Genomic DNA, 21,806 nt, shown 5'->3' on the forward strand with positions numbered 1-21,806 from the left:
CTCTCTCTCTCTCTCTCTCTCTCTCTCTCACTCACTCACTCACTCACTCACACACACACACACACACAAAATCAAATTTCTGGTAATTTTGGGGTTTCTATGAAGCAATCCACTTTCAGGTGGCTCTTTGGGCATAAAATACTATTTTTCTGAAATATATTTGGATTCGTGCGTCACCGGCCACTCATGTCGGCCCGTGTTTATTATACCATAACCGCAAGCCGACGTGTGCCAATGGTGGCGCACAATAATTTTGTCAAATCTTTCCGATATGAAGGTTATGTAGTTTGATGAATACCTTCATGATGGCATTAATTGTCAAAGAGTTGGAGAAGTGTCTCGGGGAGTAGTAGTTTCAAACTGCATATGCTCACGAAGAAAATGAAATGAAATCTGTAAGTTTAACGTCCCACGGTTATGCCGGTTAGGCTAAAGGAGACGGTGATAATGAGAGATGAGTGAAATGGTGGAATGAAGAAAGTGGGAGGAAACGGGAGAACCCCGAGAAAACCCACGAGCACGGTGTTTGTCCACCACAAAGTCCACACGGCGCGAGCTGGGATCGAACCAGGGACCCCAAGCACTGGAGGTGAACGCTCTACCACTGAGCCACCGCGCTCCCTGCTCACGAAGAGCAGCTTTATTACAGAAAATTAGTATTAGTTCGTTTGTGTTTGGGTTCGGAGATTGTTTGCAGCAGCATTGTTGCAGAAGCTGATCTAGTGTAATAACCGGTGCTATTGTGGTGCTTTATCAGAATTAGGTACATACTTGTAAAAAGTGGTAGTAAATAATTGAAACGTAAAATTATGTTACGAAGCCATGAAGCAGAAAAAGGGAATCCCCGCCAGCTCAAAAATTTGCAAAACGTGTTTCCACATACTGCAATAGCTATAAGGTAACCCCACTATGCAGGACCGGATCCAGGATTGTCTGAACGGGGGTGCACCAATAACTAATAAAGTAACCAATCACACTGAAACTCTTCAAAATGACATGTGACAATATTCTTTATCCCTGACAACACTGATGCATAGAACGGAGGAAAATATTTTAAAGAGGTTCGTAAGTGATATGCACGACAAAAAATTTTCTTCTTCCCTCCTGGCTTCTGTTTTCTTCCCTACTTGACAAATGCTATATTGTTTTGCTTGGCGAATGCTTTTCCTTCAACCTTTTGGAAACCCTTTTCCTTAAACTTTTGCAAAGCTTTGTTTTCTTTTAAGCCTTAAACGGAAACATGATAGAAAGTTTCGGAAAGTGTTGGTATTTTCAATGCTAGCTTCTCATTTTAGATAATATATATTTACAACAAAGGGGAGGGCACCCCCCTAAATCCGGCCCTACCATTATGTGTTTTGAGTGCTTCAATGAGAAACATTAAGAAAATTCAAATAGAAAAAACCAAATGAATAACTCAGTACACAGTTGTTCATTATTTTTACTTCAGCACAAAATAGTGTACCTCTGATTTTTTTTAGTGTATTTTCTAGTTAGTAATACTGCTTTTATTGATTTTGAATAAGTATTTGTCTACAATTTTCTCCCAATAACTTTTATTTACGATTATCTGAACATTTCCATACATATTCTATATTATAGAAGATGTCATACTAATCACATTTTACTACAAAAATATCAGGTTTATTTCCCTTCAAAGATATACATAATGCAGTAATTAGTAGAGTAGCATTCGACGAAGAAAGAAAAAAAAAAGAAAGAAATTTAATATTGTAATCAAATATAATTTCTTGCAGCTAAGTTTGTTTTGTGGGACCTTGAACAAAGAGTTGAGAAAAAGACTCATAAAATGCTTTGTGTGGAGTGTTGTACTGTATGGGGCGGAAACGTGGACATTACGTAAAGGTGACGAAAAACGACTGGAAGCCTTCGAAATGTGGGTGTGGAGAAGAATGGAAAGAATTAGTTGGGTCGAGCGGAAAACGAATGAGAGTGTGTTAGAAATGGTGGGTGAGAAAAGAACACTTTTAGATATTATTAGGAAGAGGAAGAGAAACTGGTTGGGACATTGCCTAAGAAGAGATTGTATCATGAGGGACGTCCTAGAGGGTATGGTGGTGGGAAAGAGAGGGAGGGGGCGAAGGAGACTACAATTAATGGATGATATTAAAACAGAAAGATCATACGCGAAGACGAAAAGGTTAGCGGAGGACCGTGGAGCATGGAAGCTTCTGACCTGCCAATAAAGGCAGAATACCTATGATGATGAAGTTTAATAACCGGTCAAGTAGCAGATGAATATCAATAATATGAGAACGAGCAATAGTGTGAATACTAAATATAAGGACACAGGCAAATGAGACAAAGCAACGCCTGGAAAAATTTATATATTTGCTAAATTGAGATGGAGAGGAAGAGCAGCTTCCAGGCAGTTATTTTATCCAACTAATAAAGGGTGACAAACATTATTTATGGTATTATGTGATACTCTTTCTGCTTTGGGAACTCATATTCTAACAACAGATTAGTGACATTGGATTTTTATGCACTCAAAATTCACAGTAAGACTATTCATGGCTTCGGATTGATTGTTTTAACAAAAGAGACACTGACAAAAGCTTGTTATAACAACATTTATATATATGTCTGTATTTTCATTAATTTCGATAGTGTCTGAAGAAGGATATGCTAGATATCCGAAACAGTTACAAGTTATAATTTAAAATAAAGTGGGTATTAAACTTTGGTCAGTCTCTCTTTTGTCAAAATTCACGAAATATGAATGCAACTATTTTGTTACAAGTGTTAAAATACGCATTTAATATACACTACGATACAAGAGCATTTTCAAACCTGCAGCAACGTGACAAAGTTTTATACGTAAAATATAAAATTGAAAGTGTACTTTAACTGTTAGCCGTCAGGGATTTCTCTTCCGAATTTACTTTTATAATAGTAACAGTTTATATATTTCTAACTTTTCAAAACACACAAATTATGAGATTAAAATAAACATAGTGATATGAGAACATTATCTCTAATTTTTCTTTACATTTGTATTTTAGAGTACATTTACTTTACACGAAATAAAAAACCTCACTTTTCTATATCTTTCTTCTATTTAAAAAAGTTCAAGGATTTACTCCTTCCCCCAATTAGCTTGAAAGTACATTGCGAGATGCTTCTCTAAACTTTTTGATCTCGGTTTGTGACATATGAAGCCAAAACATATGAGGGACCTCTCATCAACAAATGATACTGGACAACATTCATAGAGAGGAGGAAGTTTAATATCTGTATTTTCTGACATGCTGAAATCGAACCTTTGAAGGTATTTTCCCATCACCAATTGTTTTGTAGGCGAAGTTTCTACCCAAAACATCGGTCTACTTCTTTTCCACAGCGCGCTCGAATTCACCAAAAACTGACTGGAGCTCTGCTGAACTTCATTAACTAAAGCTACCCACTCACTGAGTACCATTCCTCGCGTCTCTTATTTCTGAATTGATGTGGACACGATATTACAATGAGTCTTTATCATTATCAGATTTCTCTTAATATCTTGATAATTGAAAGCATTTTTGATCTGCTAATCGTCTGCTACCATTATTGGTCCTCCATAAAATAGGCATTCTTCCATCCTCCGATGCAAAAAGTCACTATAATACATAGACATTTCAATGTATTGAAAATACAAACTAAAACTGGATTTATTGCATGCTATAAGCATACACCTTAAATAAAAACTTATGCTCTTAAGTACATTAACCTTTAAAATACGGTACCGATATGCATTTACATGCATTATAGACCTTCCAATTTGAACTGAATTATTATTGTTAGAATCTCCTACCAAGTTTAACAGAGATGCATATAAGCAAAATATGCATTTGCATAAAAATCCGATGTCTATAGAATATACTAATAATAACTTCTACTAATTTACTATGGTAGTCCGTGATATTTAGGACAAAAACGAAGTCGTCCATGGTATGAAGGGAGAAAAATCAACAAACAAGATCACAAGCAAGCAAGGGATTATATATATATATAAATCCCAACGGTAATTCACTGCACATGAAATTACCCAACGAAAGTTCAAGTGGACTTTTAAAACAAATATTACTGGTTTATTATTTCTCCCTACTTGTAATACACTAACCAATTAACTTTCAATAAGAACCACAGTATCATCATCTCTATTTGCCACTACTATGCAATGCAAGACGAAATCGAGAGATACAAACTCAAGGACACGAAAAACTATATTTATAACGCGACCACAATTGTTACCTACCATTTGGATGCATAGGTTCGGAGCATTCTGGACACGCAATGCCAACCCGTGACTCGGAGATTTCAATTCGCAAATATTGCTGGAAGCAGTCATAGCAAGAACGATGACCACACGATGACAATTCGGGAAAATATTCAATTGGAAGCTCTGCCAAACATAATGGACACTCGGCTACACTTGAATCTCCACTCTGAAATACAATAAAAGAAACAATTTCAGGAAATGTTGAATCAATTTGAGCACAAAAAAACTACTGCATTTTATTATCGTTCAAAAAAAATGTCGAACTTTTTAAAGGAATGTGTCGATTTTATCCCTATAGATAATGAAAGCCTGGATGTTTCTCTCTTATTCTAATGCTTGAAAATAGAAGTATAGAAGATACATCACTGAGATGTATGTTACCCGCATTTCCCCCTGACGTTTTCTTTAACATGGTAAGATAGTGAAATGAAGCAAGTCAGCTTCAAAAATGTGACACATGTATCACAAACACACAATTAATCAAGACATACACCAGAACACATCGAAAATGACTTATGTTTATGCCGGCTAGGCTAAAGGAGACTGATGTAGAGAAATGAATGAAATGGTGAAATGACGAAAGTGGGAGAAAAAGGGAGAACTCCCGACATACCCCAGCACACAGTATTTGTCCACCACAGAGCTCACCTGGCGCGAGCTGGGATCGAACCAAGGATCCTATGCACCAAGTGAACGCTCTACCACTGGGTCGCTGCGACCCCTGCCAGAACACATCAAATTATATGTAAACGTGCATGTTGATATCTATTCAAAAAATAGTAGTGCCCAAATCCCTCCAATCTCAACAGCTCCAGTTTCCTTGCACAGTTAAAATTTAGTTTTCATGTAATCTAGAATGTATATTTAAAGCAACAAGGAGCACATTTTGTTTGACTCTTCTGTTCATGCTCGAGAAATTAAGAAAAAAAAATAATAAAAAAAAAGCCTTTCTAAACTGTTCACAATATGAGATCAAAATACCTACTCAATGTCTGGGTTAAAACTTGTTAATAAAACTGTACCATTGCAACTAATAAATTTTCGGTAGATCTTCCGTGTTTCCACAGAAAAGCACTAATTAAACTAATGAACGATTATACCTAATCAGACGGTCGTAGAAGACAGTATTGATACACACCTTTCTACTATTAGACATTCATCGAATTAATCTAGTTTCGCGATAGTTAGTTTTAATCTAAACATCAAACATCGTAGCTACTATATCATAACAAAAATCTACTCCTAAGTAAATAATATGACTAAACAGTATCAATAGGTTTATCCACGAGGGACCATTTCAAGAACTTCTACTGTTTTCATTCTTGCTCAATGCAAACGTAAAAATCAATGAATACGCACAACTTATTTAATGTTATGCACAGAAAAAAATATAAGACTTAAATCATGATATGATGCATAAAACAAACAACCCTCCCACTCACATATACCAAAAAAAAAAAAAAAAAAATACAAACTAAATAAATGGAACACAAAACTTGTTTAACAATTGTTTTCTCTTTTTCTATTTTTAAAGTTGGTTTAAAGGGACAAGTTCTGCCGATAGATGTCACTACATTCTTTTTTTTTAAACACCTTTCACGAAAATTCACGATTTCTCTTACAAATTTCAAACTACAGACTTCAAATTTTTAGAGAAGGAACTTCATAACCAATCGAAGGCAACAATCCGTGCCGATTTTTTTAAAATTCTAAATAAATTCTTCATTGTTAAAATGGCTTAATTGTTGAAATTAGATATTCAAATCTTTAACGATATACTTTTCAACAATGAAGAAAGTTCTAAATAAAAAATCGGCACGGATTGTCGCCTTCCATAGGTTATGAAGTTCCTTCTCTAAAAATTTGAAGTCTGTAGTTTGAAGTTTGTAAGAGAAATTGTGAATTTTCGTGAAAGGTAAAAAAACACATGAGATATGGACTGTAGTGACATCTATCGGCAAAACTTGTCCCTTTAAACCTACCTTAATATATATTAGTTCGTTTACCTTAACGTTTAGTTTGTTTAGTTTCTATTATATTTTTTCGATATATAAGAGTGGGAGGATTATCTGTTGACCAATACATCATGATTTAATGTCATTTATGGACTAAGAAAATTTGGATTCAGCGTATTCATTGAAGTTCACCATAGAAGCGACCAAAAGTTAGAGTAGCAGCGATTCTCTAAATGACCTTGCTAAGAAACTGTAACAGTAATCGTATCACATCACTTAGTTCTTACCTCTCACTCAAAACTATCTTATAAATTGAAAGGACATAAAGTCCTTTATAACAAAGATTTAAACTTAGTCATTGTTTAGATCTACAAATTTTCCCCTCTCTACCACTATTAATTATGAGCTACCCTCTCTTCCATTTAATCCCCCCCCCCCCCCACAATACTTATTAACAAATGATATTTAAGAATGAGAAACTGTACTGTACCTTTCCTGCACTAGATCCGAGGAATGATGCTTTACTAGTGACCCGCACCATATCCGCATAGGGTGCAGCCACACCACCGCCTCCACTGGGTCGTCCAGCATCTCTTTCGGCATCTCGAAATGAACCACTCCAATGGACTTCAGTCTCTCGGCCTGTAAGAGCACAAACAGTACCAATGTTAGCCAATACGACAAATATACACATCAAACCATTTACTATCTGTACTCAAAAAGATATTCACTATTATTCTACATATATTACATCCAAAAGTTTAACCCTGAGTCAAATCATCCCTTGTGCATTATTACTAATTTCGCAACATACGTACGTGATGCTTTGAGTGTACTGTAATGTCTGGAAGATAAGCAGTACACGGGTTCCCTCTCCCTATCACCTTTTTATTATAAAGTTTCAACAAGTTTATGTACATTGAATTTACAAGTAAGTAAATGTTTCTAATAATCCTTTCTCTGAGTCTGGACTTCCAGCCCAGAGCAGCGCGGAGATTGGAAAGGACCTCTTGCCCGTAGCAATGCAGAGATGGGTTAGGAATATCCTGCTCAGTGCAGTGAAGAAATTGTTAAGGTTAGGGAGTCTCTCCCGCCCACAGAAGCTTGGAAAGGATTAGGATTGTTAGATTTCTGGGCTTTCGGCATCTCAGGCCATTAGCCCGTCACGTTTGAGGGATGACGCCCCTAGGCGAGCAACTATCCGGGGAAAGGGGAGGAAGAAAGGATTGGGAAAGGAAGGAAGCGGCCTGGGACCTATAAGTTAGGTACAGTCCGCAGCAAAAACCTGCAACATGAGCATTTTAAGTTTATTGTGAAACTACGACTAACAGCGCAGGAAATCAACATAACGTCTAGGTGGCACGAATCACGCCAGGAGAAACATCGGCGTCCCCCCTTCACACTTATTTTGGAGCAAAGACTTCGTCGTTTCACAATAAACTTATATGCTCATGTTGCAGGTTTTTTGCTGCGGACTGTACCATCCCGGTATTTGCCTGGTGTGAATGAGGAAAACCCAGGAAAACATCATTCAGGATGGCTGGCCTGAAAAATTTTACATTTTTTCGACCGAGTTGTCCCACCGGGAATCGAACCCGGGACCCAGCTTGGAAAGGATTAGATGTGATATGCTGGAGAGTGATGTCTTCTGCCTCTTGACGTCTCTTTTTATGATCAGTTTTGGAGGTAAAGCCTGTGGAGAGGTTGTAGGGTCTTCTTCATCACTCTTCGTGTCTTTCTTGTATTTCATCGGAGACGGCATCTGTCGGTTGTTTGGTGGTGCTTGCGCTGAAGCATCTGTTGCTGATTACTAATATGAGGGGATATTGAAGTATTTATTTAAGCAATGGTAATATTGCTTTCCTTATGTCCTATTTCTTAACTGTTTTAACACAAGAATTATTTAATCGGTGTCAATTATTATTTAGTAAATTTTGTTGTTTTAATATTACAACAAAATTTAATAAATAATAATAATATATCTTGCCTCTAAAAATATGGCCTCTATTTCTACATATAAAAATTATCACAATTATATGTAAAGGCAACTATGAATTTGAGGTTAGAACTAGTAAAACAATTTTGTGATTACAATTAAACACTGCCAGAAACAACAGGATTTCTGGAGAACATGCTCCTGGATTCTTTGTCAAAAATGTCAGTGATAGAAAATAAATAAATAAATAAAATTATTGCCTAATAGAACATATGGAATGCATATTACAAAATTAAAACTATACTAAGCTTTTTGTATTCCTAGTAGCTGACATGATTTGCAATATTTCGAGTACCCTAGCGAGTATCTATTTTCAAGGACCGTAGAAGCTTAAATCACATTTTGCAATAAGATCTTTATATATTTATAGATTCAGTATCACGAATCTTTTTAATGTATATACCACGTAACGTACTTTTACGAAGTACGTATTTTGGACAACCAAGGTTGTGAAAATCTCGGGTAAAAACAATCCCAGTCCAGTGGTTTTTATTGAGTAAAATTGAGTTTCATTACATTTGTACGTACAATAAATATTTAAGTATTCATGCCCTATTATACACATGAAACAATGTAGCTCCTTTGTTGTACAAAGGGAATTTCTTAAGCCCCATTCATGTTTCGTGGTGCATACTTTGCTCTCGCTTATATTTCGATTTCCAGAAAGGAAGCAGAGTAACAGAGGTGGATAATTTTATGTAATATACATAAGAACTCCTATTGCACTCAAGGTTCAAATTCCTGAGCCAGTTGCTCTAATTGGAAGTTCCTTTACTTTCCCTTAAAACACGCCACGCAAATACTGAGATAGTAGTTTAAGGTCAGGAGCTAGAGGTGAAAAACTGCTTTATTATTAAATGGACATTTTTTTATTATTTTTAAAATGAAAAATCCGCATAGCCTGGAAAGACCTGGTGTTGATTTTTTTTAAATCCCATTTTTAATTGCTAGTTTGTTTTCTTACAATACATTTTACGATTAAAAAATCTTGACGATAATCGTATTATACGTCACATACCCCAACCAGATACGCAACAAGAATACAGGAGTTTCCCAATCTTCTTCTTAATTCAACATTTTTTTCGCTTCTGTGTGTGTAATTATCCACATGTAGTGCTGAAAAAATTGACGTAGGTCTTTTGTAATTTTTGTTTTAGGTAATGCGTTTTTGATATATTTTTAACTGACCCATGGAGAAAGACAATTTATTATTTATTCGTACTCATACGCGAGTATGTACTACAAAAACACAGGGGATGTATTCGCACTATTTTTGTTCCAAATTAGAGTTGAAAACAGTTAAAACGAATTTCATAGAGCGAAAAAAAAAAAAAATCGTTATGCATGTATTATGAATAGCCAACATCTTCACAATCTAGTTTAAATATCTATCCTAAGGAAAGGATTCGAGTAACATGCCAGAAATATAGATGGGAACTTAAAAATTGTTGATCACCACCAGCACAGGAACACACAAAGGTCAGTAGTATGTTCAATTTTGAAAAATATTCTATTCATTCAATTAGTTGTTATATTCAATTGGAGTACATTAACAAAGAAGTCTGGCACACTTTGTTAAGAATATCAATCACTAATAATCACTAACAATCACAATATGTGCTGTGGGAATACTAATCGGATGATTAATTTCCTGGTATTGTTTTCGCAACCAATTCTATAGCCATCAACTGTCAGACACTAAGCTTTCCTTTATTTAGTGTCTAGCGGTTGACAGTAACCGACTCGTTGCCGAAATCATACTAAGAAATTATTTATCCGATTAGAATTAAAGTACATACAAAAGTTAGAGAAAAATGTTCAATATTGTACGACGAGTTAGTTCTCTCTGAATTTTGTAAATACGTATTTTTGTTGGTAATTTCGAATTATTGTTTCTTGTTTTGGGTTATGTATTTAGTAGATGCGATGTATATCACAAACACGCTACAAATAAAATCAGAACAGTTGATGTTTAATACAAACTATTTAAAATTACACACAATATTTGAAGCATCTGCACATGACAGGAACTATTTAACCTCTTTTCAAACTAAAACAAAAACATTTTCCAAAACAATTAGAAGTAAATTACTACAACGCTTCACTATCTATTTGGTATACACGCATTTAATTGGTTTTGTGGTCTTGCACTGAGGAAGCATTCATTCTTTCAGTAACAATCTGTCGAAAATATTTTAGATCATATTTATATAAGCTAAATAAAATTAATGTATAGTAAAGTAAAATAAATATCATTTCCTCACACAGTATTTCAATAACTATTTGGCTGTTTCACTTTTCTTTTCCCAATGTACGTGAATCCGAAGAAAACAGTGCCTCAACTGATCATATAATTGATGTTTTACCAAAACTATTTAATCCATGTTTCAGCTTTTTCTATATACACTAACAATCCTTTCTCCAGTCTTATATAAAATGTCTAGAAAATTAGCACAGATTATACGAAACAGCAATAAACACTACTTATTTTTAAGTCGAAACATCTAATATTTACAACTTACTTTGATTTACTGCTTTTTCATACAATTCGAGCTAAATTCTTATAGAAACGTTACGCACGATTGCAGAAAAGACTCGTTAATGTACATAGGGAAGAAAAAAAAATGAACGAGTTTTGGAAAAATAACAGGAACATAGTCACAGTTGAGGCTCTTCATTCTTCTTCGAATCCACACCTCTTGAGAACAGTAACAGCCTAATAGTTACTGAAATATTGGATGAGGAAACTAAATAACATACGAAGGTAAATCTTTACTTTATTACACATTAACATAGAAAATATATAAGAAAATTAATACTTTAATGTTTAATCAATTATAATTAATCGTTAGCAAGGGTCATTCGAGACATTTTCAACAGTGTTGATTACAGTTAAAAAGAAACATTGGAATTCGTTCAGTTTCTAAAGAAAAATGCTGTGATTCTTCGTGTCTCCTCACTTGTTTAATAAACTAACATAACTGACTTTTTTGCTAGGTTGAAAAATTGAATAATGAATTTCCTCTCCTAATGAAAAATGTCATAACATGTTATATATATATATATATATATATATATATATATATGAACAAATTCCATGGCTCTGGATAAGTAGAGTAACAAATAAAACACAGTTCTGACCAGAGCAGAATGAAATATATTAAAAACTATACTTACAATGTGTTAAAGTTTCAAGGACCTAACGTCCTCTTCATCAGACACAAACACTCTGATGAAGTGTTTGTGTCTGATGAAGAGGACGTTAGGTCCTTGAAACTTTAACACATTGTAAGTATAGTTTTTAATATATTTCATTCTGCTCTGGTCAGAACTGTGTTTTATTTGTTAATATATATATATATATATATATATATATATATATATACCTGACATTTCCACGTACACAGGTACTTTCATTTTAAGAGCCTACCATACTAAAAATAATACAAAATTTTCCATCTTTCGTTTGTTTGTTTTTCGTAAGTGAAAAGAGAGAATGAAACGCAACTTACTACATTCATAGATAATGTTTTTCTACAACAGAAAGTATGAACCTGAAAAAATTACAGTGTTGCCAGAATAACTCCTCCAGTATCTATTAAAAGGCAGCGACTAGAGAAACGAACTCAACTGCTTTTGATTACGTATCATGTTGTTTTAGTATCCTGTGAACTATTTCTTATATAACATTATTATTTAATTTTAATAACTGTATATTAAAACTATCACAAACTAAATACAACTATTATTTCAAAAGTAGTTCACAGGATTCCAAGACATCATACGTAATACCAAATGCAGTTGGATCCGCTCCTCTAGTCGCTGCCATAACTTAGATTTTGGAGGAAATGTTATTCTGGCAACACTGTAATTTCTATAGATGGAAACACTGAAAATTCTTCAGGTTCATATTTTCTGTTGTAGAATAACATTATCTATGATTGTAGTAAGTTCATTTCATTATCTCCTATCACTCATGAAAAACAAGCAAAAGAAAAATGGTAAATTTTGTATTATTTTTAGTATGTCGGGCTCTCAACCATTACAAAAGGATAAAAATACGCATGTATATAGGTCTTTAAAAAAACACCTTGTATAAAATGAAATTATAGAAGCTACTGAGTAATGAAACGCCCTCTTACAGATTTATAATTTCACAAGGATGTACAAGTAATAATATACTAAACTCTGCCATTAAACCCTCTAAAATAAGCTCGACTGTATAAATATATAATCATAAAAATATGTTAAAATGAAGGACACATCATGCTTGCTTTTAGTTACTGAATTAACTAACTTTTCTAGCTATAATTTTATAGATAACCATGGTAAAAATATTGACGTTTATTATTTCAGGTGATTTACAATTTGATACTCTTTTGATATTTTATGGTCGTATAATAAAATGTATAAATAATACACTTTATATTCAGAAAGAACTTCACCTCACCTTTCTTTTTAAATCGTATTACTGATAACTAAAAAGATATTTCTATTACTTTTGTTTGTACTGACAATCTAAAAGAAACGAACATGCCTGCTAGCTAACTATCTACGCTGATACCTGTACCTTGCTGAAAGGACATGCTACAGATTCTTATTATTATAATAAATAAATAAATAAATAAATAAATAAATAAAGACAAATTTACTTCCACCACTTTCTGTTTATAATTACTGAATTCTGTATTTCAGCTGCGCAAATCAGGCTTATTCACAGAAGAAGGATTCAGGGTTTCAAGAAGTTATTCACAACGAAATACTACGTATACCATGTGTGTGTGTGTGTGTAAGCATTCTATCTACCCCAAGGTAAGTTATAACCAGTTTACCTAACAAGCTGTAGCGTAGCACTAGCTTCAGTAACACACACACACACACTAAATGCCCTCTTCACTCCATATTATATCAAAGCTTTTTGTTTTGTTTCCTCCTATTCATTAATGTCCTTTGACATATATATGAATACCTAGAAGAAAGAGTGAAATATATGCTAGATTTAAATATTATTGCTGAATTATTTCTTCCAATGTTGTTTCAGCGCGTAACAAAGTTCGCAAACTTATAATCATGAATTGTTTCCTAGCGGGCACCCACACTGATTAATTTCTTTCAGTTACGTTGACATATCCTTCTCTGCATGTTGTTTGACGGAGACTGACTATTTCTTCGCCAATTTCTTATGGTATGAAGGGTTCCTGATTCGATCCCAGGCCATGAGGAGTTTCTTTGGAACATCGTATCCGTGCGTTTTCTCGGTTTTCCCGTTTTCTCAAAATTTAATTTAATTTTTTCCCAATTTTGAAATATTAAATTATTTACAGATTTAATGTACTATTATCGGTACGAACGAGGCATATTTTATTTTTCTACAATTTAACATAGTTTAACTAACTTTATGGCCTATGGAACCCGAAGATTCAATGATGCGTTCACAAAAGCTCTCTATTGAATTCTGACCTTAGCCAACTGGATGCAGTTTCTACTTTGTACTCCTATTTCTGCGAGATTCATCTTAATATTATCCTTCCATCTACGCCTAGGTCTTCCTAATGGACGTTTTCCGATTAGATTTCCAGTAAAAACTTTGAAGGCATTCCCACCTTCTTCCATTCTGGCTACATGACCTGCCACCTGATCTTCCTAGACTTGACGACCCTTAACAATGTTTGGTACACGGTAAAAATTATGAAGTTCCTCGTTAGGAGTTTCCGCCATTCCCCATTTCCGCTCCTATTGGGTCCGAATATTCGTCTCAAGATTAGTGGGATTTTATTCTCAAATACTTTCAGTCTGCGTTTAACGTCCCACAATTACGCTTCGAGGCTAAAGGAGACACTGATGATGTCAGTGAGGCTAAGAGAAACAATGGAATGAAGAAAAGGGGAGAAATCCGAGAAATCTCACCATTCACGTGGTGTTTGAATCCGTGTCTTATTTAGCACTAACGAAGAAAAAAGAACCAGTATTGTAGACTTGGAAGTATGAACAATGTATGCTTATTATAAAATGACACTTATAATATTAAATTCTTCGAATTTTACCACTTCACACACCAAGAAAATGATGAAACTGAACAGTCATACATCAATTTTAGACGTCCTGGTAGATGTAGACTTTGCACTTCAATGTTTGCAATAATCTTCTCGACTTCTAACCGAAAAACATGAATTGGCCATTCCAGAAACACGAAGAAATTAAAGTGCATTTCTCAACTTCAACGAGAAGTTGGGTTCGAAATCGAGAAGTAATAGATTGTTAAATCTATTGACTTGTTCATTGACTTTATGTTGACTAACATGATAGCACAGATTTAAAGCTTCGTTATAAGTACTAAATTAACAATAGTTATGAAACTGTTTTATTATTCTACTATATGATACCAAGTGTTGGTATATATTAATAAGATATTATGATATTCGCCTTTTATCCATGTTTCTCTTGTCTAAATTTAAGATTGATACTTTGTTCTGAAATAAAATGATTCAAATGAACGAGATTATCAAACAAGTTAATTCTTTTAGAAGAATCGTGACTGATTGATCAAGATTTGACCACCTGCCTCGAAGGTGAAGCGTCCTCTTTACGTTTAACGTCGCCGAGGCTAAGACAGTGATGATGAGATGGATTGTGCGTGAGAGGAAGTGAAAGAACCCAAACAAAAACCAACACACACGGTGTTTGTCCACCACAAAGCCCACAATCATTTCTGGTTTACAAAAAAATACACAAACGTGAAGTTCTGCTAAGAGCATACTTTCTTCAGTCAACGCTGACAAACAAAAATTAGCTCCGAGAGACGTTGATGATATGTACAATTAAATTTCAATTTACACCGCAATACAATGTTCTCAAAATGAGTTAAGGGACAAAAAGTTTAGCTATTTGAAAGTATAATTTTACTTACAGATCGCTGTAATTCCTGAATTTTAAGCTTCCAAGCTTTCGACTCTCCCCTCGAGTCTTGGTTACGGAGGTTAAAAACAGAAGAGAAAAAATAGAGACATCAAGGAATAGAAATGGAACAGACTTACCAAAGGAAAAACTGCGTTGTACGAAAACAAGTTGTAAAATACGTCAATGGCGTTTATAATTACAGTTTCCTATTCGTCACTCAACCATGTCTTGTCGAAATTTAATTTCGATCGTTTTAAATGAATAAATAAATTTTCAAAACCCCAGTCTCTCTACTTCATTTCTAGCTCCAAATAAAATTTTGAATCTTCTACCCTGTGTTGCGTCTTTTAAATGTTTCGATAAATCTGACACTGGATTTTCCGATTTTGAATCCTAATATGCTCCTTTAAACGGACTTTTAGATTTCTTCTCGTTTTGCCTATATAGGTTTCTTGGCAACTGCTTTATATGTCATAAATACCCGATTTTTCATTGAGATCCGTCTAATAACTGTTAAATTGGGTAATGTTCACATTGCGCACAAATTGACTCCGCCATATTTTAGTTTGCATCATCTTCATCTGTTGATCACTGACGTACTTCACAACGTGTTTCCATACAACTCAGTTCTTACCTTGGTAAGTCCGTTCCATTTTAATTCCTTGATGTTTCTATTCTTTTTCTTCCTGTTTTTAACCTCCGTGACCAAGACTCCAGGGGAGAGTCGAAAGCTTGGAAGCTTAAAGAAAATTCAGGAATTACAGAAATCTGTATGCAGAATGATAGTTCGAATACCTAAGCATGGTTTTGTATTGTCTGTATTTGAAACTATATGAAGTAACGGAAAAAATTCGCAGTAATGCAGGAACAAGAAGTTCATCAGATCTACAGACAAACTAAAGGTCTTCGTATGGGTAGTCTCTTGTCACTTTGTCTTGCAAATATAGTTATGAATCAACTTGAAAGCAAAATTCTCTCGAACACTTCAAACATATCAGATATTATCGATGTATTGATTGATTGATCAAAGAGGATATTTTATTTGGCAGAACTTTTATAGCCGACTTAAACAACGTTCGTTCGAACTTCAAATTTATAAAGCTGAATCTTAGAAACTGTATTAGTTTTTGAAACTTCACATACCCACAATAAATAATGAATTCAAACATATATTTACAGAGAACCGAACGCATGTGATTATCCATCAGCAAATTTACACTTAATTAAGGCTTATATGTGGGAGGCAATCAGAACGATTTCAAAAAAAAACCTCTGATAATGTAAATTAATTATTGAATTAGGCATGAAAAACTGGTATAATTCAGACGCTATGAAAATATAAAGATTAAGCCCTAAGTACCTTTATACGTGTAACATTTTACTACTTCTTCCATATACACCCACACAAAACTGATCACACACGGGATTCACAAAACATCTAAGACAGGGGAATAAAATCTCCACGAATCATGAACAGATCTTTCTCAAAATATAATAAATATTTTACACAAATTTCAGTCAAGCGGTTTGTAGTTGTAATGAATTCCAAATGCATTAGTACGATTAAAGGGAACATTTTTTTACCAGGATCAAACAACATTCAGAAAATATTAAGAAGAATGATCTGACATCATCAGGACTGCCTAAAACCCTTCATTCTTCAATATACTATATTAAAGAACTTCGACATAACAACTCATCTCTTACTGGAAGTCGACACTAGAATTTTAAGAATCCTACTTAAATTTGGACAAGTGGAATTTGGATAAAAAGTGGTTACTGTAATTAATACTTCATATCTTTCCTTTCTTCTTTCTTTTCCGTTTTAACATCTCACGATTATGCACCGAGGCTAAGGGACGCGATGGCGACGAGATAATAATGGTAGAATGATGATAGTAGAAGGAAAGGGGAGAATCTCGAGAAAACGCTACGCGCTAGACGTAAGCGCTCTACCACCGAGCCAACCTACCTCAAATTCACAACTATCAAATGGTTTTATTACTTATAACAGAATTCTAAATTTGAAGCTGCTACATTAGTCGAAATGTACACTCATGTTCAAAATTATTGTCACATGTCTATAAGTATGTTGTTCTGGGAATATAATTTGATAACGAATTCGCCTGGTATTTCTTGTAATGTTAGTATGCGTATAATCGGCAAAGACATGTATGTGGCAAATTTCATGTCAAAAGAAGAGTAAATAAGAACAATAAACCTTTCTTGTCCATTTAGCAACATTTTGTTTTACTCATTCTAATTTTCGTATTTATAATTCTTTTCCTATGAAATTGACCACAAATATACATTTCCCGATTATACACACAGTATCAGTATTAAAAGTACCCTACAAATCATTATCAAAGTATATTCTTACAAGAAGACAGTTATAGATATTCGACGATCATTTTGGACATGGGTGTACCTATGAACATGCAAAAAGCTCCAAGAATCTATTACTTCTCGATTTTGAGTTCGACCTTCCATTGAATTCAAATGACGCTCTTTAATTCCTTTATTATTATTATTATTATTATTAATTATTATTATTATTATTATTATTATTATTGACTTACCAATGCAACTATTTCGGTACATTAAAGTAGTAAGGTTCTACATCTACTACGGTGTTCGAAATTAATGTCTGAGTATAATTTCATTGTTTAAAATCAACAGGTAACCGTCATTTTACTTGTCAGTACAACCATTATCCTTATTCATGCTTTCAAGTTTCCAACAGTTGGTTCTTTTTCAATCATTAGTGCAAACTAATTCAAAAGATCCAAATTTCCATTTTTATTATATTTTCAGTCCAAAGAAGTTGGAAATAACATTCCATAATGTGGATTATTTTGTAACTTAATTTGCTTCATCTCCACTGATGATGATGGTGTTTTCCCCGTTGAAACCGTACGACCTATATAGTGTTAGTGGCGATTAATTAGTTAAGTGTTTTGACAGCCATTGCATTAATAGTGAAAATCGCCCGCTGAAATCATTCTAATTCATCAATAAAATAATGAAAAAAAAAAAAAAGTGTTCAGCATATATCCGCTTAGGCAACTCGCAAAACATCCCTTATTTACTTTTTATCCTTGCAAACTATTCACACTCCTACTATAAAATTAAGATAAACCATTGGACTGCGATGGGTAATAATAAAGATTTACATTACTAATCTTTGAACTGTTGAAGTAAAACTGCAAAAGTTTCGGTCTATGGCAAACTTAATATATAACGAAATATTCATTTTTTTAAATACCTTGTTGCCTTGTGCTTTTAGAAGTTCCTGAGGTATTTCTTGTGACTCTCCTGGCCACCAGAGGGCTACTGTAGAGTAAGCGTCGGAGGGAGAATCGAGCCAATCCACGTTTGCTCTGAGATCGCTGATTTGCTGCTGTGGAGCACGTTGAGTGATTGTCACTGTCATATGCTTTTCGCATTCTGTTGATTAGGGAGACGGTGGTGAAGGGTTGCTACGATGCCTGAGATATCCACATTATGGCCGTTTCATAACCTGGAAAACACAAAGCAAACACACACAATTATAATAAAGTCAATATTTCATTTCAAATTATACCAAAACACAAGATAGGGTAACGATTTACCGAAAATGACGAGTTTTACGAATTAAGGAGTGGGTTATTCACAGCTTATATTATTTTGCTATATACTAGCTAAACTTGCGCTGTCTGCAAAGCGCACGAGCATGAATCTCCTTGTCATTCGTCAACATCTGTACATGTCCCTTTGCAGGCACAAGTGAAGGGCATCTTGATAAAAATCGGCAAGGGGTATCATATAGGGGGATTTTTTTCTAATTTTTTTTTTTTTTTTTTTTTTTCAAGATTTAAGCCTACTTCCGGTTGGAGTTTCTAATTCGTGTACGATCACTGTTTTCTTCTTGCATGCAGCATGTAAGAAGCAAATACATTACACACACAATTAATTATGTCAGTAATATATAGTGTACACTGGGCAAAACACTTCAAACAATAAAGATTCATCTTAGACTGGAGAAATGATTATCCTTCGTTTTCCACTATCATTTGGCCATGAAATAAACGCCGGAGAGATATACTAACCCGTATATAAAAGTGTGGTGTTAAAATGTATAACTCATACGATACGATGGTTTACTTTTTTACAATTTAAATACTTCCAGTGTACGCCTAAAAACGTAATTAAGAAACAGCGACCATTTTTTTAAATATTCAATTAGTGAAAGCGATATCTTTCTAGAGCCGAAGGTTCCCGAGAACTCACTGTCGAAAGGATTGGCCACAAACATATAAACTTTTCTTGACCACAAAAAATTTAACTTAGACTAAAATACAAATGCTGAGCAAAGCAACGTTTTATTATAAAATAATAACTGTGACAGTTTCGGATACTAAGATATCCTTCTTCAGACACCATCGAAAATAAATGAAAAATCTTTGTAAATTTTTTATTTATGTTGTATTTTAGTGTAAGTTATTGAATATAGCAAAGCTAATATAAATCTAGCATTTTAATATATAGATTGCTCTAATTAAAGTCATACATGACACAAAAGTACAACATACCCTTGAAAAATAAAATTATGAAATGATTAATGTTTGTAGAAAAAATCTTGTAGTACTAATCTTTTGCATTCTACAGATTTGACCCCCTTCGACTTTTACCTCGTCAGAGACTGAAGACCTTCTCGATGGAAGATTTGGAACAGATGGTGAAATCAATTTGACACTGACACCTATTTTATAGCGCTTGACAAACTATTTTTTTGAAAGGCATAAAAATGTTGGGAAATTTTCTATCTAACGAAGTGAAGACTATGTTGAAAAATACATCTATTTATTTTCAAGTTTATTTTTTCTTTTTGTAAATTATTCATTGCAGCTTTGGAAAACTCAAGATTGCCAATAAAACTCCAACTGACCAAAGCAGTATATATATTTTACGATTATATAATTGTGTTACAGTTTCGGCTATGTAACATAGCCTTCCTCAGACACATTATCTCAAAAGGTGACTCCAGCGGGAATCGAACCCGGGAACCTTGGCACGTCAGTAACAGCTGCTAGTGCCTCTGCCACGCCGTCACTTAATGTGTCTGAGGAAGGCTATGTTACATAGCCGAAACTGTAACACAAATATATAACCTTAAAATATATATACTCCTTAGTCAGTTGGGAGTTTTATGAGTATTTTTTTCATGTCAATGTAACGGATTTGTCAAACGTCCTTCGTATGGTCCTTTTTCAGTACAGCGGTCATCTACAATTTACTGGAGTAGAGCGAAAAGTTACTATGGAGAATCGAAAATGAAATGAAATCTTTGTTTAACGTCCCACGGTTATGCCGGTTAGGCTAAAGGAGACGGTGATAATGAGAAATGAGTGAAATGGTGGAATTAAGAAAGTGGGAGGAAACGGGAGAACCCCGAGAAAACCCACGAACACGGTGTTTGTCCACCACAAAGTCCACAAGGCGCAAGCTGGGATCGAACCAGGGACCCCAAGCACCGGAGGTGAACGCTCTACCACTGAGCCACCGCGCCCCCCGTATGGAGAATCGAATCAATGTTTTTGATACAAATGCTAGAACCATCATGTGCCACGAGGAAGCAGCTCACATTCTAAATAACGTAAATAATAATATTATTGAGTGCCACAAGACAAGACATTATCGCCTTATACTAAAAGACAGCGAGCACGATCCGCAGTGCCGCATCTCCTATTCAGGTAATACCCTATTATACTTTTTAACAAAATACACTGCCGCTTCCTTCTTCCTTTTCTGGTAACAGACTTAATGATTTTGAAATAATAACTCTCAATCTCCATTGTCAGAAAGCCCGTAAATAGAAATAAAACTACAACAGTTTCCCGTACGTTCTAAAAAAAATATTATTTAGTTAAAAAAAATAAACCGAGATTTCCTTACTACTACCGTGTGTCACAAGATCAGACAGAGTTGCGCTCTGTTAATGCTTTCTCTACCGGAGAAGCCACCTGCTTAAACAAGACAAACTTTCACCTCAGCGCTGCCAACTACGTTCATAGGTATTATCATACGTGGCTCGTTAAAATTATAGTTTTTTCTTGTAAAATTATCGTTCGTACCTTTTTGTTAACAGTTGCAATATCGAGTACAAATTTTAAATTTCTAGGTTAAGAGGTTTGCCCAGTCATCTATCTATTCATTCACTCAGGACTTCTTTTATATAAGCAGATTACTAGTTATTGCTATAATAACTAGTTGTTGTGCCCAAGTCCTCGGCTCTCTAAAGCTCTAACTCTTTATTTGTTCTCATAATAAACACATTCATGTTGAGTAGTTACCAGACGCTCTCTTTCACTCGGACATGTCCTCCTTTGTCGGGTCTTAAAAATAGTCTGTGCGGGCAATTAATTTGTTTTTTTTAATATTAAATCACATACAACTGCTTCAATAACAAGATCCGTAATTTGTATATGTTAAGGAGAAGATCAGTTTTTACATGATATATAGTGTGAATATATCCAGCAGCAAGTCCGCAACCAGAGGGGGCTAGGGGGGCCTAGCCCCCTAAACTTTTCGTGGCCCCTCTAGACCTTAACACAAAATGCTATTATTAATACAAAAAACACAATTTAGCTATTTGTAAGAAGTTTTAATGACTCCCCCCCCAAACATATTCATGGCT

General features: G+C 34.5%; 1 protein-coding gene across 7 annotated transcripts in view; it reads right to left on the minus strand.

The window, feature by feature from the left end:
* LOC145684212 (E3 ubiquitin-protein ligase RNF19A-like) overlaps positions 1 to 21,806 on the minus strand; it is a 278,535-nt gene that overhangs the window by 119,830 nt on the left and 136,899 nt on the right. For all 7 annotated transcript variants that reach the window (XM_081756280.1, XM_081756286.1, XM_081756283.1 and 4 more), the window contains 3 exons: positions 18,396 to 18,650; positions 6,728 to 6,879; positions 4,259 to 4,448 (listed from right to left, as the gene is read on the minus strand). In XM_081756280.1, coding sequence (XP_081612406.1) covers positions 4,259 to 4,448; positions 6,728 to 6,879; positions 18,396 to 18,576 — 523 coding nt within the window. In that variant the 5' untranslated portion in view covers positions 18,577 to 18,650. The remainder of the gene's footprint in view (positions 1 to 4,258; positions 4,449 to 6,727; positions 6,880 to 18,395; positions 18,651 to 21,806) is intronic.

The sequence above is a fragment of the Thermobia domestica genome, chromosome 4 (genome assembly GCF_964235325.1).
Source record: "Thermobia domestica chromosome 4, izTheDome1.hap1.1, whole genome shotgun sequence".
Lineage (NCBI taxonomy): Eukaryota > Metazoa > Arthropoda > Insecta > Zygentoma > Lepismatidae > Thermobia > Thermobia domestica.